This window comes from Aspergillus heteromorphus, assembly GCF_003184545.1.
Source record: "Aspergillus heteromorphus CBS 117.55 chromosome Unknown BO70scaffold_43, whole genome shotgun sequence".
Taxonomy (NCBI): Eukaryota; Fungi; Ascomycota; class Eurotiomycetes; order Eurotiales; family Aspergillaceae; genus Aspergillus; species Aspergillus heteromorphus.
The window spans coordinates 167,275-188,318 of record NW_020290448.1 but is presented as its reverse complement, the minus strand read 5'-3'; the positions used below and the strand labels follow the sequence as shown (position 1 = coordinate 188,318).

Genomic DNA, 21,044 nt, shown 5'->3' with positions numbered 1-21,044 from the left:
CTAACCCTAAACCCTAAACCCTAAACCCTAAACCCTAAACCCTAAACCCTAAACCCTAAACCCTAAACCCTAAACCCTAAACCCTAAACCCTAAACCCTAAACCCTAAAAGTCTTCCTACAACACCACTTCCACCACCTTGGCCGGCACCTCCCCACCCGCGACGGGCTTGATCAGGCCCCCATTGGTGGTGACGAAGAGTCGGCGTCCATCGGGGGACAGCTGCACCGACGTGCAGCCGGCCACCGCCGGACTGGCCGACGCGCCGGCCAGGACGCTCACGTCGCCCGCCGCCGAGATGGCCAGGACCTCATTCGCCGTGTTGGTGGCCACGTACACCGTCCCGTCCGCCGCGATGGCGAAGTCGTCCCCCGAGAATCCCCCGGCCACCAGCTCGACGGGCCCCGTCGCGGTGGCGTTGCGGTCCACGGGGATCCGGTAGACGGCCTTGGTGCCGTCCGCCGTGTAGTAGACGTACTCGCCCCAGGATCGCACCCCATTCACGGCCAGGTAGGGCGACTCGGCGCTGCGCACCATGGTGGCGTCCTGCAGCGCCACGCTGGACGCCCCCGACACGACGTTCAGTCGCCAGATCAGTCCGTACATGGCGTCGGCGATGAGGACCAGGTCGGCGTTCGGGCCGAAATGCGTCAGCCCGTTGGCGAAGCCCGCCCCGGGCACCGCCGCGATCAGCCGCGCCGCCGGCGTGGCGGACCCCTGCAGATCCAGGGCCCAGACGGCAAACGTGCCCGGGGTCGGCTGGCCGCTGGTCGTGATGATGATGTCCCCGGCCGTCACGGCGTACGTGTCCGGCGCAATCTCGGTGATCCCCGTCAGCGCCGTGGCGTTGGGGAAGGTGTACAGCAGGCGCCCGACGCCGGTGGCCGGGTCGAGGGACCAGACCTCGGGCACGTCCATCCGCGTCGCCAGCAGGGTGCCGTCGGCGCGGACGGCGAGGTTCTCGAACCAGGTCCGGTTGGCTTGCAGCTGGAAGAGGGTGCGTGTCGATGCCGTGCCATTGGAGAGTGCGGCAGCCCGAGCCATGAGGCAGGCCAGGAGCCAGATGGTGAAGCGAAGAAGGGTAGCCATAGTTGTGGAAGAGGATGGTCTGTGTGGTATGTCTGATATGTCTGGTTGTGTGCTGTCAACCGGGCGCCTCGGGCTCCCTTTATAGAGAACAAGACCTGGTCATCGCCGGCAATCCTTGCTACCAATATGCAGTTGCAACCACGCCAGCCAGCCCGAGAGAGCACAAATCTTGCCCAAACAGCCTCTGCTTGCAGGATATTATCTTGTCCATCCAGACCCGCTCATCCACTTGTGCTCTTTTGTCCGAAGACCATGCACACGGCCCCTGCTATCTCCGGCGATCCAGCTCTACTGCACGGCGTGCCCAATAAAATAACGCGGCCGTCACCGTGACGCCAGGCCTGGAATTGGGGGCAACACCAATTCCATCCTCCTCCCCAGGAAGCAAGGCAGTCGGACAGTATCTCTCCCCGGCGGCAGGGGGAGGCTCAAAAGGATTTACCCGGTGGCGCACCCCAGATATGAACGGCCCCTGGCTCGCGAACCAGAGGAGAGCACTAATGCACGATTGACATCTGTCTTCCGGAGTGCGGCCTTTGGCCCCATGGAACCCAGACCCTGTCTGTGAACGACGAACCTGCCCGCCAAGGAATGTCCCTCGCGAAGCCATCCGACCGCGCAGATCTGGTTGGGCCGGTGATGCCCTCAAATCCCCCCCCCCCGTCAGACGCCCGCTCCCAGAACCAGGGACACCGTCATGCTGTCGGGGCACCCTGGATGGGTGACACCCAGTGCATCCCATCGCCCCCCCGGGGTCAGGTTTGCTCGATGGTCGCTGTCCCTGCTAACCCTGCAGCATGGAGGGGTCCCTGGCCTCCGGTGGTTTTCCCAGCGAATGAGACACCCGCTCCCGTCAGCGTTACATCGGGCTCCTGATGGTTCTTCTTCCCAACTGAATGGCTGCTGGATGTATGTATATCCACGCGAGGGGCTATCATCGCGTCATTCGCCCTCACAATAGATCTTGGCGTGGTCATCTGGATGATACCCTTCTCCTTCCATTCGATCTGGGTGGCCATTCATGCACGCAAAGCTCGGCGATACTCGGTATCGCTTAGCATTCTTCTCAGCCTGTTTGTCCATTTCTTTGCGATGGGATGTCTGCACTCTGCAGTTGTTCGAGCTCATCTGTATCGTTATTTATAATCTTATAGATATGTTTCTTCTGATTCTTCTTTATTATATTAATAATAGATAGATTTATAGAACAATTATTCGGAGTATATTATAAAATCAAACTTGGATTCCGAGTCATTATGAAGTTGATACTTAATAAACTTATATAAAGCTGCTTGATACTTGTGTTGAAGCAATTATATATATTTTTTGTATTACTTATTTATAAATCTAATTTGTTTGCTATAATTTCTTTGCTGTATCTAAATATCTTGATCTTTGATAATAATTTAAATTCTACTATCTATCTCCTCCCGGGTGTACTTGATTATATATATAAGATTCTAGGGGTCCGCAGATAACTGCGGGTAATATTAGTCTTTTAACTTAGTGATAATAATTCTCCTAGATTAATATCTTACAGTCAGATAAAATTATTCGCGAATAACAAGATACTAATAAAAGGCAGTGATATTGCTATTAGCGAGGTGATGAGGACTTCAGACTTGTGAGTGAGGTTATCGATGCTACTAATGGCCGCAAAGTGACCGCTGCTCGCTATGGCAGGTTCGATCCGCCCTCGGGGATCTTCGGTCCCAACATCGATCACGCATCATCTCTGCCGCAACGTTCCCTATGAGAATCCAGATCTACCATCTTCCCCTTGAACGCCCGTGAAATGGGAAACTCTCCATGCCCGGATGGGCTAGCATTCCGGGACATTTTAGCAGATAACCAGGAATTGCACCCTCCACTGGCCCTGTCCACCACGGCTCGGGCCTGGTTTCTGATTGGGCCGTCCGATTATCTGGGGCCGAAGAATCGGCGCTCAGTCACGCAGATCCGACGATGGGGAGACAAATCCCCCGCAAGACCTTTGACGGCATGATTCCCTCCATCGGACACGATCTACGAGCTGATACGGTTGGTGGTCACACTACAGGACCAGATATCGTCATATTTTTTTTTTTTTCAAAACGCGTTTTGATTGCATAAAAGACTAACATAACAGGGAGTGCACTATCAACTGGAAACTTGAAACTCGGACCCACACCAACCCTTCACATCGGATTCAACGAACCATATCAGCCATCCTCGAGCCCACCATCACCAGTCGTTGTCGCCCGGCCCATGATGATCCCGGGCAGCACTGATGAGGGGGCAACCGCTTCCGGACACAGCCATGCAGGTCGGTTAGACGTACTTGACGACGACCTCGCTGCTGGACACGGAGACGGAGGTCAGGACGGAGTCCTGCTCGATGTCGAGGACGGTGGCGTCCGCTGGCCCGACGGAGACGCCATCCTTGGTGGCCGAGGCGCTGCTGAAGGTGACGGTGCCGAAGTCGGCAAAGGGCACCAGGGACTCGCCCTCCTCGAAGTCCTCGACGATCCACTCGGCGTTGTACTCGCAGAGGTCGCCGTCGACGCCCCCGGTGAAGGTGTGGGTGACGGTGGTGCCGGTGCTCACGTTCTCGATGGTGGCGGTGCCGGCGGTGTCGCTGGAGGCGTCGACGGTGACCTTGATGACATCGCCGGCGGCGATGGAGATGCCGGTGAAGTCGTAGGCGTAGTCCGGGTACCACTCGTACCAGGCGTCGAAGCTCACCTCGGAGCCCTGGACACAGAAGTCGACCCCGGTCTGGAGGATGGCGGTGCTGCAGGTGTCGCCGTCGATGCCCACCCAGGCGGAGGCGCAGTACTCCTCGTTCCGCGAGCCCCCGGAGGGCACGGAGGGGGTGGGCACGGTGAACTCGGCCGTCACCCCGGTGTAGCCGGTGCCGATGAGGACGGCCCCGGCCCAGTTGGTGCTGTACTCGGTGTGGGAGGTCGCGTTGAGCTGGAGCACCTCGGTGGTGCCGGGCTTGAAGGGCGGGTTGCTCTGGCGGCCGGACGCCCGTTTGGCGCGCCGCGCCTGGCGCTGGGCCGTGAGAGGCGCCGCGAGGGCGGAGGTGGCGAGGAGGCCAGCGGTGAGGAGGGCAGCGGTGGTCTTCATGGTGTTGGCTGAGATGGCTTGTCTGGAATCAGGAGACGGGCGGAGGACGGTTTTGAGGCTGGCTGATGGATGGAGTCCAACTGGGAGGGAATGGCCGGTCCATTTATAGGGCAGAGATGTATAGTCCCATCCTGTCGACCGACCGACTGCTGGCTGCCATCGTCCTGCACCCGGTCCATCCGGAGCCCCCGCCCGGGCCATATTGAGACGCGATCGCGCAATCCGCGAGATTGAAATTGACGCATTCCCTTATCAGCACGCCTGCAGGCCCGTGATCTTGACGGTTTGGGGGCCGAGGAAGCCAAGGCGCGTGCGCAGGATCTTAGGGTTTCGTCAGGCCCGCGTCTCAGCGCACCAAGCCTTTCGCGGCACATCCGACGAACCCTTCCTGATGCTGTCCGTATCCCCCTGGAGGATGATCTCCTCTGCCATGGGCGTGGGCTTTCTCTTGCCTGGCAGCGTGCCCGATCTGATAGAGATGGCCGCCGAGGCAACGCACGGGCTGGAGTCTACGATGGATGGTCGCCAGTGCCCATATGCTCATCGTTCGAGGTGCTCCGCTCCTCGACCGGCCAGGCAATACCTGCCCTGTTGGGGAAGGCGTTTCTGGCGATGAAAAAAAAAAAAAAAAAAAAAAAAACCCCTCTTCCTTCCCCTCCCTTGTCGGCAGTACCGACTGTAGCGTGTCGTGGCCTGATGATGATAACATTAAGGGCCGGGCTAGCCCGTCTGGGGACATTTGGCAGCCGATCATCGCATGCCTCCGCCTCTAGATATGCTACGTCGACTAGCAGCAGCAGATAAGCCGATCTCTCGCTGGTGGGCAGGCAGGTGCCTGACAGACTGGCCGGGCCTGCAGAGGTTGGGGCGCGCGGTGATTTGCTCCCAGCCCTAATAGGGTCCCCGTCCCCGCACCTCCGTCGGCATTGGCAAAGGATTCCCGGGGTCTGGATCTCCGGCCGTCCTCTAATCAGGTCCAATGGCCGTGCCGAGGCTGGGAGGGTGGGAGGGTCTAACTGCACGGGCGAGGGGACGGATGGGGATAAGGGGGATAGGGGGACAATTGGGGGGAACAATTGGGGGGTCAATTGGGGGGTCAATTGGGGGGGAGAGAGTGCTGCAGAGTGGGGGAGACGGCCCGGGTGCCCGCCGGATCTCCGGCCGTCTGTCTGGGGCTTCTTCACCTTTCACCTTCTGCAGGCCCTGACCCCCAAGTCCCGATTCTGCAGTCGAGCGGCGTCTTGCTTCCTAGCGCCCACGCTATCCGGACGGACCAGGCAACGATCGTCATCTCCTCCCCTTGTTATCATCGCTGTTGACCGGACTTAATCTATCATCGTCGTCGCCCAGGCCGTGCCCGCCGGGGGTGACGGAGATGATGCGGACGGCCTCAGCAGGGCCAGGCAGGGCCAAGGAATGCACCCTGCCTCGGTATTCCTGGGTGGACCGTGGAGACGGGCCATCTTCCAGGTTCCAACAGACAGGGATTTCTCGCAGAGCCAGCTGGGACGCGTTATCCCGGCAATGGCCTCTGCTGAATGATGCCGGATGATATTCGATCTCGGCGGTGACGCAAGCCTTTCCCACGGCTCTCCTCCGATGGCAGTCGCAGTCGCAGTCGCCGTTCCCGGTTCATGTCTGAACACGGGACGCACACGATCTCGAATCCAAGCCCGGCCTCCATGCACCGCTGGCAGGGGCGGGCGATTGTGGATGGGATCGATCCGCATGTCCTGCGGTGGGTGGCTCGGTCAGCACCGCGAGCCAGGCTCACAAGTATGTCTGCTCTGGATCCGCCATCCGACATGAGCGTGGCCTCCTCGCTTGCCGGGAATTAGCCATGATTCCCTTCAAACACATCAGGGAGGCCAGGTCGTGTGGTCCGCCTGCTCGACTGGGGTCTCGCATCGGGACAGAGGTTATCCTGGAGCCGGCAGATCTGGCACCAGGTCCACTGAGGAGACTCTCGGGGGGGGGAGCCATTGTTCAGAGATCTCCTGGGACGGGTGCCATGTGCAGATCGTCCGGGAGAAGACCATGAATGAACACGATCGTCCATGGGAACTCCCGCCTGCCATCGCACCGGGGGGTGAGAGCCTGAGAGGGCCGTCAGGGGGTGTCGATCTCGCTCAATGAGGAAGGGATCTTTGGTCCCCCCCATGAGACGCTGCTGGAACTGCCATACGCCCTGGATAAATCGCCCACGAAATTCAGGCTGGGCAACGATGCAGAAACACAGTGCGTTGCCGACCACTCCTGTGCGACGCCCTGTCTCCCGTGCATGCTGATTCAAACACCTCATCCAGCAGAGTCAGGTCCCGACTCTGCTCGATCCAGTGCAGGATCCGACTCCGATTCCGCGGCCGACTATCATCCTACCAGGAATGATCGCACCACAGGGCCTCCAGCCCGAGGCACACCCCTCCGACCAGTCCACCTCCGGGCCGGGGCCGATCAGGTCGGCCCCCCTCGACGATGATCCGGGGATAACACCGCGCCTGCCCGTAGGAGTCGGGCAAAGCCGCCAGTCCGGAGGCTTCCTGGAGAGGGCGTCCACGATCATGAGGACGGGCCTGCGCGATACAGGGCCATGCTGGGGGACGGGGACCGTTGCCGCTCCGTCGCCTCCAACTCGACCGAACGGTCCGGCGACACTCCTGGTCCTGGTCCTGGTCATGGTCCAGGTCCAGGTCCAGGTCCAGGTCCAGGTCCAGGTCCAGGTCCATCGGTGGTGCCGCCAACTCAGCCCGCGCTTCGGCCAAATCGGGCCCCCAGAAGTTGGGCTGGTGGACGAGGGTCCGGCAGACCACACAGCATCGCTGGCAATGGCCCGAGGCTGAAGTGCGTAGGGGACAAACAACCCGCTTGCACTTCTCTCTCGCCATTCTCCGTGTGTCCAACACCAGGGGCACGGGTTCGCCCACCATTCAGAGATTGCCCGAGAAGTCGAGATCGACCGCGTCGGGAGGGGAGTGGAAGAATGGAGATGGAGAGATAGAGAGAATTGGGGGGGGTTGTTGCTTGCAGGACACGTGCAGGCATTGGCACTGCCGGATCTCAACACGTATAATGAAGGGGAAGCTAACGAGGGCACGCTCTCGTGTTAGTGGGTTCCGAGGCAGGAGGCAGACCAAGGGCTTCTTCGGTCGTCATCGGTGACAACCGACAGCCGTGGCGGCCAGCGAACGCCAATCCCGCTGGGAGGCTGGGAGGAGACTGTCTTCCCGGTCGTTCCTTAGGGTTTGGGGTGGATCGGACGTTGGGCCGTTGACACATCCACTGGCCCCTGGGGTTATCTCCCTCCGATCCCAAGATGATCGTGCGTGCCCTAACACTTGACCGACCATCCGGATCTCATCCTCGACCCCCCACTCCCTGTGCCTCCCTGCGGCGATTACCATAGTGCTGTGATCGAACAAGTCCAATAGTCCAATTGTTCAATTCTCCCTCGTCTTCATCGTCCGGGGCGCTCGGGGGGAAACCTGGCGCCTGTCCAGACTCGAGGATCGAACGCGCGTCGAGCCCTCGCCCAGCGATTGCCAAGCCCGCCCGACGGGGCATCCTGACGCAGACCATGGCCCTTTGAGGGCTGGATGGCTGCATACGGATTTTCACCTGGGCCTGGATCATGTCGGCACGTGGAAATCGAAGGGAATCGAGCTGGTGGGTCTCGATATATCATCCACTGCCTCCTTTCCACCGGCCTGTCCGGTGGTCACTTCATCTCCCTGCTGACTCTGTCGGTGACCATCTTGACCAGTTAGCCCTGAGGGTCTCATGGAGAAAGAGAAAAGTCAAAAAAAATTAAAAATAAAAAATAAAAATAACCAAAAAGAAAAAGATGAAAGACAATGCGGCGACTCCAAGCATGGCTGAAACCCCGGCTCCTCGCTACGAACCGAACCCATCCCGGTTGTGGACCATTCGCCGTAGATGGCTCTCTCCTCCTGTGAGGATATTCAGACGTGCGCGGGGATTCGGACCGCACCAGGACCTGTATAAAAGGAAGAGCAAGGAGCCCCCCATCTTGAAAGTCGTCACTGGCATCAAATCCATTCCTTCTTCACCTTCTCTTCCTGCCTCGCTTGGGCCGCCCACCTTCTTTTTTTTTCTTTCTTTTTTTTTTGTTTTTTCTGCCATTCTTTCAGGCCTCTCCTTCTCCTTCTCTGTGAGCATCTCCCAAGATGAAGTTCTCCCTGTACACCGGGGCTTTGGCGCTGGCAGCCGGGGCCACCGCTGCTGCCCTGCCCGAGGCGTCCGCCAGCCAGGCCTCCCAGGACGTGGCATCCGACTACATCCCGGGCTTCTTCAGCCGGACCTGCACCCAGGCCAAGATGACCGTCCGCAAGGAGTGGCGCAACCTGACCAAGACGCAGCAGGACCACTTCCTCGACTCGGTCCAGTGCCTGATGGACCGCCCCGCGCAATCCGGCCTGACGGCGACGACCAGCCGGTTCAGCGACCTGCAGGCCCTGCACCGCGGCATGACCAACACGGCCTCCGCCGATATCATCCACCACGTGGTGCGTCCATCCTCTTCCTCCCTGTCCGGCGCTCGGCGGCGCTCGCTGACGGTCCCTCCCAGGGCCAATTCCTTCCCTGGCACCGCTACTACATGCATATCTACGAGACCCTCCTCCGGGAGGAGTGTGACTACACGGGCCCGATCCCGTAAGTGTTCCGGCCCTGCTCGCCGGCCCCATGGGCGCTGGGCGCTGACCTCTCCGCGTGCAGCTGGTGGAACGAGCAACAGGACGCGGACAGCGGCCACATGTGGCAGTCCTCCATGTGGGGGGCGGACGCCTTCGGGGGCAACGGCACCGGGGCGGATCTCTGCGTGCGGGACGGCCGGTTCGCCAACCTGACGCTGCACATCGGCCCCGGCGACGAGGACACCGACTACTGCCTGCGCCGGGCCTGGGATACGGAGCAGGCGGTGGCCAACGCCAACAGCACCGCGCTGGACGCGTGCAACGCCTACACGACCTTCTCGCCGTGGTGGAACTGCATCTCCAACATCCCCCACAAGGGGGTGCACACCTATATCGGGGGCGTGGTACGTCGATGACCCCTTCCCTTCGCTCGCGCGAGCATGCATGCTGACCACCCCCTGTGTGCCAGATGGCCGACATCAAGTCCTCCCCCGGGGACCCCGTCTTCTTCATGCACCACATGTACATCGACCGGGTCTGGTGGCTGTGGCAGCGACAGGATCCCATCAACCGCCTGTACGACATCAGTGGGCCGACGCTGAACCAGACGGCCAACGTCGAGCCGGCTGGGGGCTGGCAGAACGCCACCCTCCACTACGAACTGTCCTCGTTCGACATCATGGCTAACACGACCATCGGCGAGGTGATGAACACCCAGGGAGGGTACCTCTGCTATGGCTATGACTAGGCGGGGCGTGTCCTCTCCTCCGCATACGCAGCAAAGGATGTTGGTCATCGGGGCGACCTTTGGGGGGGGGGGGGGGATTCGAAGGATACTAATCGATAATCTCTGTTTGCGCCAGTGGTCTTTGATCGAGATATATAGTATAGAGATAATATATCTATCTCGCTCCGTATTGTTCGACCGTGGCAGCAGTCGCCCGGCAGAAAGTCTTGAAAAATTGATGCATGAGTCATTCCTGGGGGTTGTGTTCAATATGTTGCAGGGGTAGACGGCGGAGGTAGTAGGGCAGGCAGGGCAGGGCTTGCCATGAGCAAAATAGCCCTGTGGAATGGAGATGGTCGGGCAAAAAGAAATGACCTACGCAGGATTCGAACCTGCAATCTCTTGATCCGTAGTCAAGCGCCTTACCATTGGGCCAGCAGGCCAGCTGATATGTCTAGGGATATCAAATTGTGATAACATCAACCAGGCCCGTCAGAACTTGACATGCCTGTTGGGCATCATTATAGTATATATATTCCGGGATCATCCTCCCCTCACACCCAGTCGCTCCAGTGCGTCTCCTGGTAGATTCGCGGCACCTGCGGCCCCTCGGCCTCGACGATGTACCCCAGCTCGCACCAGCCATACTCCACGCGCACCTGCGACGCATAGAAGGCGTCGAAGCGGCCCTCCAGGGCGTCCTGCAGCGAGGCAACATCCCCCGCGGGGTGCAGCGTCTGCCACGGCCGGATGCAGGTCGCACCCTGGCAGGACTTGAGCACCATCAGCAGGGCATCGAGCCGACTCGCCACTTGGTCGGCCGGGTGGCCTCCGATCGTGATCCCCCGCCCCTTGTTCTGAGGGTTTGCGATGTCGGGATAGAGATTGTGCAGCTGGTAGGGGTCCACCTGGTCCGGTCCATCAGTACGGCTGCCTCGAAAGGGGGGATGCAGATGCCGATGCCGATGAGGCAGGCAGGGCTCTCACCGTCAAGTCGTACAGCTGGTGCTCGTCGCTGCACCACACCGAGTAGTACAGGTTGAATCGGGGGCTGACCACCCGCAGCGCCTTGTACGTGTTATTGAGGAAGGTCGTTGGCCCTCCGTCCGCTGCCCGCGTAGAGTCTAGAGTCAGTATCACTCTCAAACCCTCCCCCCCCCCCCCCCCCCCCCAAAAAAAAACAAGTCCAATACGAGATGAAGAAACACTCACCCGCTCGGCCAAAGGCCCCCTCGAACCCGGCCTTCCCCCAGTACTCCACATTGACATGCTCCTGGCGCGATCCGCGGTCTGCCTCGATCTCCGCCGCGGTCAGGGGCATCGCCGTGCCGTCAAACTCCTCCTTCGGCGCCAGACCCGCGATGCGGAACAGGGTCGGGGCCAGGTCGATGTGCGTCGTCACGGAATCGACCTCGTGCCCGGCGGGGACGCCCGGACCGCGCACGAACATGGGGACGCGGATGTCCTCCTCGAAGCCACACTCCTTGCCGGGGTGCAGCCGGTGTTGGCCGATATGGTAGCCGTTGTCGGAGGTATAGAACAGGTACGTGTGGTCCAGCGCGTGGGCCCGCTCCAGCCGGCCCACGATGTCCTCGACCAGCTCGTCGACGGCCTGCAACGCCCGCAGCCGGTTGCGGTAGAACTCGTCGTTGTAGGCCACGCTGCTGGCGTTCTGCTGCGGCAGGCGGCGGATCCAGTTGACGCCGCTGGGCCGGTCCGGGTTGAAGTTGGGGGTGCGCGGCACCCGGGCCTCGGGGAAGAGATGCTGATGCCGCGAGGCAGGGATCGGGGCCGAGAAGCGAAAGCTGGTGGTGTCCGTCTCGTCGGCCATCTCCAGGTTCGAGTGCGGCGCCACGGGGGCCACCCCCAGGAAGAAGGGGCGCTCCCCCGCCAGGGCGTCGTCCAGCAGCCCCAGCGTCTTGGCCGCCAGCACGTCGACGGTGTGCTGCCCGTGGTAGTTGACGGGGGCGTCCCGGTTGCGCTGGTAGACGGGCCGCCGGTACTGGTAGGTGTAGGGGTCGAGCACGAAGTCGGAGGCGTTGAAGCCATTCACAAAGGGGGCGTCGTAGTTGTCGACGGTGTGGGCGTTGAACAGCTTGCCGGTGTAGTAGGTGTCGTAGCCGCCGGCCTGCAGCCACAGGGGCAGCCAGTTGTCGTTATGGCCCTCGGCGACGAACTTGGGATAGCCCCCGTAGGGGGGATAGATCTCGGTGACGTTGGTGTTGTGGGCCTGCTTGCCCGTCCACAGGCTGACCCGCGACGGGCAGCACAGCGCCGTCGTCACGAAGTGGTTCGCGTAGAACGTGCCCTGCTGGGCCAGGTGGCGGTTGATGCGCGGCGTGTACAGCAGCGAGTCCATCTGCAGGTCCTGGTCGTCCACCAGGATGAACACGATGTTGGGGCGCTGGGATCCATCGGATGGTGCGAGTGGTGAGTGAGAGTCCTGTTGCAGCACCTTCTGGGGGGGCGTGTTAGGGTTATTGTTCGGGCTGGGGTCGGCGAAGGCACTCCCGTCGGGGAGTCCCTGGCCGAGGGCCGCGACAGCGAGCAGTAACAGGCCCTTCATCTCGAGTATTGTATGTGATTTTATTTTATCTTTTTTTTTTCAATCCCGAAGAGACCAGAACCAGGCCGGAAGGGATGGGGGCCCTTTATGGCCAGTCACGCAGCTGTCAGGGTGTCAGGGCTGCGGATGACGCGTGGATCCTCGGGGCTCGGCAGCAGCACGCCATCATCGGGGCGATGGTGTGTCAGTTCACCCTTCGGGCCTTCTCCGGATCCCTCAATTTCGACTACTTACAAGGGTGAAGCCCTCCTCCCGGGTGACGGGTGTACTTGAGTCTATATATGGGATTCTAGCCTTTTGGCTCAGTGGCAACAACTCCCCTAGGTTGGTGTCTTACAATTAAGCAATAGTAATAGAATAAATAATATAAAGCAGATATAACAGAAATCACACCTGAGTGATTATAATTACAGAAAGAGATTCAAAACAGCTAAAGAATATTAAAAACAATAATAGAATAAATCAGATAATCCATCAGAGTAGAGTATCTAGTAAAAACCCTAAATAGATAAATCTGATAGACAGAAGAGCTTATAATCTCTATAAAAAAAAAGTAAAAGATTAATCATATTCAAACTACCTACTAGCTGATTCATGTGACCGATGGCGTGATATCACGTCATATTGGTCCAACAGTCATAAGGAGGACCCCTTCTCCCCAGCACCCCGGGGGAGGTGTACTTATAGGGACGAGTGGATGCGGCTCATCGAGCTGCGGGAGGGATGCAACTATTGACCGCTAGTGGGGTCGATCTGTGATGTGTCGAACCGACCAGGATTTCAACCATCCAGCCACTCCACTTTTAAGTACTGACCAAGCAGTCCGGTTGAATCACCAGCAGTATCGCTTACCGGACCAAGCGGTTGTCGAGACCCGTCCACACTGCAGACATACCTGTCCTGTTCTGTCCTGTCCTAACTCAGGGATGCCCCCCCCCCGGACTCCCAGTTAGGGTTGCCGGATCTCCAACCCTCATCCGTGGCTGCGGAAGGCTTGAGAAAGCCTGGGGCCAAAGCGGCTCCTCCATCCGCCACCGCTCGTTGCCACGCTGGCTAGCCGGGTATTTGCTCTGGCGAGTGACGATCCGATGGAGACGCATCCAGCTGGCCGGGCAGGATGACTGCAGCAACCATCTGATGTCGGTGGGCAGTGGATCGGACCTCAGCGAGGCCGACCGGGCAAGTCCGAGACCCAGTCAGGATGATGATGTCGGTCGATCAGGCCCCCCACGATCCACGGGGGGCAAACTGACCAGGATGCGATGATGATGATGATGATGATGATGATGATGATGATGATGATGATGATTAGTCCAGCGGGGTTTGAAAGACGGGGGGAGGTGACAGGGGGGTGAATGCAGCATGACGTGGCGGTGGCCACTCGGGCAAGTCGACGCTGTCCATCGAAGGATGATCCCCCAGGATTGGATCGGGTCATGCGATCGAGAGGAGTGTAATAACAAAAGGTTCGAATTCTATTCTATCCAACACATGCTAAATGTTGATATCAATATGCAGGGAAAACAAAAAAATGCACAAAGTGTAGATGCCGGAAAAGCACGCTCGAGTCGCTCGGATCAACAAGCCAGTGCGGAATTATATTCACAATCAATCAATCATCATCAACAGGATCGTTGGGACATATCTATATACATAACGCCAGGGGGTATTTGCGGGTATTTGCAGGAGGGATGGGAGGGTGATGACGCAAGGGGTCTCAGCACCCGCATCCGGCCATCCGCGGAGGCGACCCGCGGACGACCCACAGCCACGGCTCCCAGAGCACGCGACCAGGCCGATCGGATCGACAAACCGGCTTAGGAGGGGACCGCGCAGGAGAACACGCCCCGGACGGTGCCGTCGCGGTAGTTGATGATCTGGCAGACCCGATTAGCCCTTGCACGGAGAGGAGGGATCTGAAAGAGAGAGGGGGGGGGGGGGGGGGGGGGGAGGAAGAAGAAAACTCACGATATCATCCACACTGGCGTAGGTGCCGGCGCCCAAGGTGATCAGGCCGATGAGCAGGCACAGCAGGTTCAGCGCCCCCAGGGCCAGGTTCTTGGGGGAGGTCCAGCTGCCCTCGCGGATCAGCAGGAACCACATCAGGGCGGGGAAGTAGAAGGTGAAGCCGGAGATGAACAGCGACGAGGAGATGGACAGCAGGTCGGAGAAGAAGGGGATGACCTCGGCGATGACGAAGGCCACGAAGGTGATGACGGTGATCAGGGCCAGCCAGGTGATCCAGCCCATCTTGGTGTTGATGAAGCGGATGGGCGAGTTCTTGAAGATGCGGCCGTGGACCATGCGGCCCAGCACCACCGTGTTGATGGAGCCGCTGATGAAGATGACGGGCAGCGCGATGCCGAACGCCACGCGGCTGACGGTGCCGCCGGCCGACAGCAGGGCGGGGCTCTGGACGTCCTGGCCGACGAAGGCGTAGATGATGGCGCCCGTCAGGGTGTAGATGACGATCTCGATCAGGCCCAGGGACCAGATGGACTTGACGTAGTCGGCGGGGGTGTGCATCTCGTCCATGAAGGAGAACTGGCACATGGCGAAGCTGTAGGCGAAGACGATGTTGGTGATGGCGATGAAGGCGTCGGTGAAGGTGATGCCCTCCTTGGGCCAGGCGGACCAGTCGACGGCGGACAGGCCGCCGGCGTCGCTGGCGCTGGTGATGCCGGTGGCGATGATGGTGATCAGGATGGCGGCGATGATGGAGACGAAGTCGACGTAGCCCAGGATGGCCATCTCGGCGAAGCTGGGGGGCACGGCGAGGAAGAGCAGCAGGATGGCGGACACGACGGCGAAGACGATGGAGCAGATGCTGCTGTCGGTGATGGTGGCGAAGGCGATGGTGCCGGTCAGGCAGTGCGAGCCGGTCAGGAACAGCAGCTGCAGGCCCAGCATGCCGTAGATGATCTCGTAGCCCGCGCGGCCGAACATCAGGCGGCCGGCCTCGGGGTAGTGGGCGACCTCGGGGAACTTCAGCTTGACCTGGCCGACGACGTAGCTGGTGTAGATGGCCACCAGGCCCAGGCCGACGGTGGTGATGACGCCGGCCACCATGCCCAGGGTGGCGAAGCTGGAGGGGATGGACAGACTGCCCAGGGCGATGGCCTCGACGATCAGCACCACGGTCAGGCGCTTCCAGCCCAGGCGGTTGTACTTCTCGATGCCGGCCTCGTAGATGTTGCGCTCGGAGTCGCTCATCTTGTCGGCCAGGTCGCCGTCGTCGAAGGGGATGCCGGGGCGCCGGGGGCGAACATCTCGGCCTTCTCGCCATGGTCACGGATGGGGTGGGCCTTGGTGTCCTGGCTGAGGGGTTCCCCGGCGATCTCATCGTTGTAACGCATGTTGAGTTGTTGAGTGGGATGAAATGGGGGGGATGAAAGCGGGTAGGGGAAGAGTAGGGGGGGTTAGGGCAGAGGTGTGCAGTGCCGGGGAGAGACTGTCGCACCAGATGCCTTGAGGGGGGAGGGAAGGAGTTGGAGGAGGATGGCAAGGAAGTCGAGTGAGGCTGTCGAGAGGAGAAGAAGAGGAGCAGAAAGAAAGAAAGAAAGAAGGGAAGAGGGAAGAGAGAGGGGTTATGAAGGAGACAGCGGAACAGAAGGCCACAGAAGCTCGGGGGAAGCCGGGATTGGGGAGAAACAGAGGGGGAGAGGGGAAGAGAAAGAATATTGGCCAGTCGTGCGACTGCTGATAAACGCGGACTCGGACTGGGCGTTCATCAGGCAATGGAGAGGGCGAAAGAAAAAAAATTGGTAATGGGAATGAGTGGCGGTTTGCTCATCGTTTGCTTCACCCGGCCGTATTGGGCCACCCGCCAAAGGTTATCGCCCCCCCCGGTCCCCCCCGGTGGAGATCAAGCAAGCGCCACCCGGGGCTGGCGGCCAATCAACGCCCCCCCCGTCCCTGGCCCGGCCGTGGATGCGTCCGTATGCGGCCTAGCGCCACCGGACGTTGCACCGCACGCCTGCCTGCTTTCGGCCCTGCTTGGGTGGCTTCCCCAGACTCGCAGGATGCAGTAGCCTGCCGATTGCCTTTTTTTTTTTTTTTAGCCTTTAGCCTTGGGGCACCGCGGCGGTCCCTGAGGGGGATCGGGATGATGTCCTAGGAAGGACGATGCATCATTTTTATATATGAGCCGTATGATGCCTTTTCTTTTTTTTTTTTTTTTTTCTTTTTCTTTTTCTTTTCCATTTCATTTTTTGATTTCCTCTTTCTTTTCATCTCTCTTTGTCGGGTCGTGATTATTCCGGTGGTCGAACCGGGCAGGGCACCCCCCCGTGCTGAGGGCAACCGCCCGAATGAAACGCGGAAGAAGGTTCTCCCTCGCCCGCCCCGCCCCGTCCTTCTAGAAGAGAAGGCCTTTTTTACTTAAGTTAACTATCGGCCCGCGATGACCAATTCCCATTATTCCTCTGCTTCTTCGGGGTTGGAGTCTTTGGAGACACGCTCTCGCCCCACACTTATCGTATACCACAGTCCTCAGTTCATCCGCCGAGAGATAACTGACTGTTTCGCTATCGACTGATCAGCCTGCGATCGCCCTGCTGGCCACGTCGGCCGATCAGAGAGCCAGAGAGTAGATAGGCCAGTTGTTGTTGTTGTTGTTGGAGTCACCCGCGCTACTATTTGTCCGTGGGACCCACCGCAAGCCACAACCCCAATCCTCGCACACGAGCCAACCTCTAGTTAGATACCGTCCGACAAGCCCTGAGCCCTGAGGCATCCATGGCCGGCTAGTCCCCATCGGGTTACCCCCCCCTCGGATGTCCCTTCCGCCGCCCTCCGGTTGCTGCCTGGGAGTTCAGGCAGTCCTCCGGCACGATCACGCAAGCCTGAGTGATCCCGCGGGATATATATATATATATATATATATATCTTGTTTGTCCGTGCCACCGCGAGCTTCAACGGGAACCGCTCCCGTCCAAAGAGATCGCAGCAAACTTGAAAGGGGGTGGAAACCGCACAAGAAAGTCAGGTCGATGGTCAAGGGCGTGGTGGATGGGTATGGGATCATAATCGAGGAGACCGGCGGATCTCTACGGACAATACTTTTGTTCCTGGATCGCCTGCTAGTCCCCATGGCCGGCCAGGCTTACAATCTATCTAAACTCCAACGTGGCAACTCCACGCGGTCCAGAGCCGAACCGTGGCATGGGAGGATGCAGAAGGCAGAAACGTGGCAAGCCACGCGAGATGCATTGTGGGGATAGCAACTGTGCTCAATGTATCTATGATCTCTCAAAACCCGCCTGGCATGCCGGTTTGAGTGTTTGCACTGGAACTGTGCATTCTAGGAGCCGTTTTGCCACTGCTGCCCGTGCTGTGCTCCGTGGAGGCACATGATCGAGCCGTCTAGCGCTCGGTTCATTTTCAACCCAGTAGACAGGGAAGGAGGCTCGGTATCGGAGAAGGGCCGTTCGATGGGGATCATGGATCGGGCCGTCGACCCCCACCCCTTCCCCTCGAGATTCAAATGTGTATTAGGGGCATGTCTGCCCACTCGGCCATACCGGCTACTTCTTCTCACCCTGCGGCACAATCAGGACCGGCTGCGTGTGTCCCCGCGAGATGAGCGTGGCCGGCTGCGCGTACGACTCCGATCCAAACTGGATCCACACCTGGCCCTTGGCGAAGAACCGCACCGTCACGTCGTGCACGAACTGGCTGTCCACCGGATCCACCAGCCCGTGGATGGTGAACTTCTCCCGGAGGCCCCCGTGCTGGCTGCGACCCTTGTCCGTGTCCTGCTGTTCGGCCGTCACCAGCTCCGCGTATTGCAGTCCGGCCTGGCGCATCGCGGCCACCAGCCGGGACTGATAGGACTCCGGGTCGAACTCGGGCGCGATGGCCGCGGCGTCGTGGCGCTTCGCGACGACACCCGCCACGCACAAGAAGACCAGCACCGCCACGGCGATGATGACCCCGCTCAGCAGGAAGACGCCCTCGAGATTGTTGATGATGGGGGACGGCCACCGCACGCCCGCGAAGGTCAATCCCAACATCGCAATGGCGGTGACGGGGGAGCCCAGCATGCCGATGAGGCCGGCCATGAATATTCTGCCCGAGTGATCGTCAGACACGCGTGGAGTCCGGGCCGTCCAGGTGGCTCGGGAGACTTACTTGACATACCATTCCGAACGGCCGAGATCGCAAACGAGTTGAGCGCAGCGCCGGCTGGGGACCTGGAGCCCCGACTCCCCTCGGAAGCCCAAGCCCGAGTCCAGGGGGAGGTTGTTGGGTGGCAGGCTCGGGTCGGTTTCGATCCCCCGGCGAGCGGCCAGCAGGAAGCGCAGCGGGTTCAGGATGCCCGGCTGGGCCTGGACGGGCGACGCGTCAATCAGCTTTTCGTAGTGGATGGTGGTCATCTTGTCGGTGGTCATGGTCCAGGTGCACCGAGTGGTGAGGCTCTGGAGGGATGGGAGGGGTGGGCTCGGGTTAAATAGGGGATAGAGCGCTGAACAGTGCTCCGGTTGCAAGGCTGAGCACCGGAGACACTAACCCTCGAGACTAAGACGCTTTGGTCCCATCCAGGGAGCAGCGATCGTGTGGTTGGCCCGCGAGTGACCCACCTCGGGGCTGTGTTCTGCCCGATGGCCGTTGTTATTGTGATTTGTGACACTAGCCCTGCGCACCGGACAAGTTCCATGAATCAGTGACAGCGCATGCCGGGTTGCCGAGGCGATGATATCATCTGTGTCTAACGGGAGGCCCCTGATCGGTGATTATTTGAGCGTCACAATCGGTCTTCCTTCAGTCAGTAGCCCCTGACCCGGACGATCTAACCGTCATGTCCTCGGGAAAGGATCCATCCCGGGACATCGCGACGAGACATCATCGGTCCACGGTATTCCGTATCGATGCCGGGAATTCCAGTCGGAAAAACACCAGGTAGACGGATTGCGATGCTCAATAGGGCGAGGGGGTGTCTCTATCAATCGCCACTGGCCTAGGGATCCTTCGAATCGAAGTCGTACTTGAATACGAAGCCTTGCCAGGATCATTCTCGCATGGCGTTCATGGCCATGTTGGGTTGTTTCGGAGGCGTCGTTACCGCGAGGAGAAACCCTCCCTCGGACTAATCCACCATGGGATGCTGTTGACTGCTTAACCTTGACATCGATGCAAGAGGGGCAGCCACTACTTACGAGTCCTTCCGACCGTGGCGATGTTGCGAGATCCGAATTGGATCTGGGGCCCTTGGAAGGCCGTCATGATCACGACCCAAGGTCCATCTGCGCAACCCCCGATGTCCACGAGCCATGAAGAAAGGAATTTCAGGGCTATGCGGGACGGGGATGAGGGGGGTCATCCTTTTCAGGCATGAGATGCAGGAGGATGTGCCCATGGTTACTTATGGCCCCCGATTGCACCACCGCAGACCACCCCCTTCTGGCCTGAAGACAGGCGCTCACCCACGCACAGCGGCCGATTTCTTCACGCGGCCGCCACAGGCCCTCTGAATGGCCGGCGATCGCACCAAGGAACTCGTCTGGAGGGGATGCAGGCCAATGGCATTGCCTCCAGCGTATTATTCGGCCTGATCTGGCACGCCTCCCGACAGGATCGCCCGGCCCTTCGAGGCCCATCCGTCACGATCGCTGCCCATTGCCGGCCCGGCTTGCCCCCACGTGCAGGGCTGCCCAGCCCACCACGCCAATCAACATCTGTGATGCCAGCCGTGCCACGGTGCCTCCTGCAGCGGGACAGCCGTCCTCCGTCAGGGGCATGGCGTCGGGTTGCACAGACTGGCGGGGGATCATTTGTATAAAAGGAAGGCTGGCGCCGCCGGGAGTCTGTCCACGGACCATCCAGACCGGTTGAGCCCGCCAGAATGTATCCCAAGCTCTCCATCGCCGTCACCCTCCTGACCACCGCGGGCCTCGTGTCCGCCGACGCGACTGTCTACCTGATCCGCCACGGCGAGAAGCCCAGCAACGGCAGTGACGGTCTCAGTGCCGAAGGGTTCGAGCGCGCCCAGTGCCTGACCCATGTCTTCGGCCCCGATTCCAGCTATGACATCGGATACATCATCGCAGAGCAGCCCGAGTCAGGTAGGTGCCCCCGGTGCCATCGCCGTTGGCCTCCCCTGGACCATCCGAGCGAGGCCATTGACCGCCACGCGAGCAGATGGCAGCCGGGACCGACCGTATGAGACGGTCTACCCCCTCGCAGAGGAGCTGGGCCTCACCATCGACACCTCCTGCACCAAGAAGGACACGAAGTGTGTCAAGAAACTCGTGGACGACTACACGGGCAGCGACAATATCCTGATCTGCTGGGAGCACGGGGAGCTGAAGAAGATTGTCAAGAAGCTGGGAGATGACAACCCGCCCACCTACCCGAGTGACCGGTGAGCCTTCCCCCGTCTCCCCCCTCTCCACCCCCTTTCTCTCCTGGCCCTTTCCCTCGATGGATCAGACGAAGGGCGACCCCGACGGCATCCGATGCGCTAACCGGAGGGCGATAGGTTTGATCTGATTTGGACCGATCCTTCGCCGTACACCAACATCACCGATATCACGAGCGAGGACTGCCCGGGCCTGGACAGTTGAAGGAACAGAACGGTTCCGATCGGGTGGCGTGTTCCATGCAACGGGCGCGGTTGCTCGACCTAAAGTCAACCTCCAGACGGGCGTCGGGAGGATTCCTCGCAGACCACTAGCAGTGGCGAGAAACCCATGTAGTTACTATATGAGTGTGCAAGGGCGATGTCGTGACTTGGGTCAGCCGAGCACGAGGGCTGCGCTAGAATAAAAGAAAGTTGATCCACGGGAGATGTTTCCCGCGCGTGCTTCAATGCTTCAGCACGCCATCGGGCCCTGGGAACTGGGGGAGCACCTACCGTAGGCGTCTGGGGGTCCCTGCACGGCCCAGCATGCATCCTGGTC

General features: G+C 59.9%; 9 protein-coding genes and 1 non-coding gene across 10 annotated transcripts; 4 read left to right on the top strand and 6 right to left on the bottom strand.

The window, feature by feature from the left end:
* Positions 1 to 116: 116 nt before the first annotated feature.
* On the bottom strand, positions 117 to 1,043 carry BO70DRAFT_301475 (SMP-30/gluconolactonase/LRE family protein; the record flags this gene model as incomplete). The annotated part of the gene is made up of 1 exon (XM_025539710.1): positions 117 to 1,043. One exon carries the CDS (start codon positions 1,041 to 1,043, stop codon positions 117 to 119), a length of 927 nt encoding a protein of 308 aa, XP_025394918.1.
* A 2,355-nt stretch (positions 1,044 to 3,398) lies between these two features.
* Positions 3,399 to 4,199, bottom strand: BO70DRAFT_400770 (A4/G1 family peptidase; the record flags this gene model as incomplete). Its single annotated transcript, XM_025546950.1, has 1 exon — positions 3,399 to 4,199. The coding sequence occupies one exon, from the start codon at positions 4,197 to 4,199 to the stop codon at positions 3,399 to 3,401; it is 801 nt and encodes a 266-aa protein (XP_025394917.1).
* A 1,287-nt stretch (positions 4,200 to 5,486) lies between these two features.
* BO70DRAFT_400768 (uncharacterized protein) lies at positions 5,487 to 6,182 on the bottom strand (the record flags this gene model as incomplete). The annotated part of the gene is made up of 3 exons (XM_025546949.1): positions 5,487 to 5,793; positions 5,855 to 5,932; positions 5,974 to 6,182. 3 exons carry the CDS (start codon positions 6,180 to 6,182, stop codon positions 5,487 to 5,489), a joined length of 594 nt encoding a protein of 197 aa, XP_025394916.1.
* Positions 6,183 to 6,236: 54 nt separating this feature from the next.
* Positions 6,237 to 7,039, top strand: BO70DRAFT_400767 (uncharacterized protein; the record flags this gene model as incomplete). Its single annotated transcript, XM_025546948.1, has 3 exons — positions 6,237 to 6,288; positions 6,341 to 6,457; positions 6,537 to 7,039. The coding sequence occupies 3 exons, from the start codon at positions 6,237 to 6,239 to the stop codon at positions 7,037 to 7,039; spliced, it is 672 nt and encodes a 223-aa protein (XP_025394915.1).
* Positions 7,040 to 8,383: 1,344 nt separating this feature from the next.
* BO70DRAFT_419105 (tyrosinase family protein) lies at positions 8,384 to 9,599 on the top strand (the record flags this gene model as incomplete). The annotated part of the gene is made up of 4 exons (XM_025547467.1): positions 8,384 to 8,722; positions 8,785 to 8,870; positions 8,934 to 9,255; positions 9,321 to 9,599. The coding sequence occupies 4 exons, from the start codon at positions 8,384 to 8,386 to the stop codon at positions 9,597 to 9,599; spliced, it is 1,026 nt and encodes a 341-aa protein (XP_025394914.1).
* A 350-nt stretch (positions 9,600 to 9,949) lies between these two features.
* On the bottom strand, positions 9,950 to 10,021 carry BO70DRAFT_t294. Its single transcript has one exon. It is a non-coding gene; the product is annotated as a tRNA-Arg (tRNA).
* A 111-nt stretch (positions 10,022 to 10,132) lies between these two features.
* BO70DRAFT_345766 (sulfatase family protein) lies at positions 10,133 to 12,174 on the bottom strand (the record flags this gene model as incomplete). The annotated part of the gene is made up of 3 exons (XM_025541510.1): positions 10,791 to 12,174; positions 10,566 to 10,687; positions 10,133 to 10,486 (listed from the first exon to the last, which is right to left on the bottom strand). The coding sequence occupies exons 1-3, from the start codon at positions 12,142 to 12,144 to the stop codon at positions 10,133 to 10,135; spliced, it is 1,830 nt and encodes a 609-aa protein (XP_025394913.1). The 5' UTR covers positions 12,145 to 12,174.
* A 1,787-nt stretch (positions 12,175 to 13,961) lies between these two features.
* On the bottom strand, positions 13,962 to 15,500 carry BO70DRAFT_374700 (putative amino acid transporter; the record flags this gene model as incomplete). Its single annotated transcript, XM_025544987.1, has 3 exons — positions 13,962 to 14,021; positions 14,113 to 15,352; positions 15,412 to 15,500. The coding sequence occupies 3 exons, from the start codon at positions 15,498 to 15,500 to the stop codon at positions 13,962 to 13,964; spliced, it is 1,389 nt and encodes a 462-aa protein (XP_025394912.1).
* A 1,866-nt stretch (positions 15,501 to 17,366) lies between these two features.
* Positions 17,367 to 19,018, top strand: BO70DRAFT_172222 (uncharacterized protein). The gene has a single exon (XM_025538379.1). The coding sequence runs from the start codon at positions 17,496 to 17,498 to the stop codon at positions 18,597 to 18,599; it is 1,104 nt and encodes a 367-aa protein (XP_025394911.1). The 5' UTR covers positions 17,367 to 17,495; the 3' UTR covers positions 18,600 to 19,018.
* A 969-nt stretch (positions 19,019 to 19,987) lies between these two features.
* Positions 19,988 to 20,857, top strand: BO70DRAFT_433096 (putative phosphoglycerate mutase family protein; the record flags this gene model as incomplete). The annotated part of the gene is made up of 3 exons (XM_025548384.1): positions 19,988 to 20,207; positions 20,284 to 20,506; positions 20,624 to 20,857. The coding sequence occupies 3 exons, from the start codon at positions 19,988 to 19,990 to the stop codon at positions 20,706 to 20,708; spliced, it is 528 nt and encodes a 175-aa protein (XP_025394910.1). The 3' UTR covers positions 20,709 to 20,857.
* Between the last annotated feature and the right edge of the window lie 187 nt (positions 20,858 to 21,044).

Excerpts from the sequence above, each read along its gene's own strand:
- BO70DRAFT_172222 (XM_025538379.1), top strand. The coding sequence starts at position 17,496 with ATGATCGAGCCGTCTAGCGCTCGGTTCATTTTCAACCCAGTAGACAGG.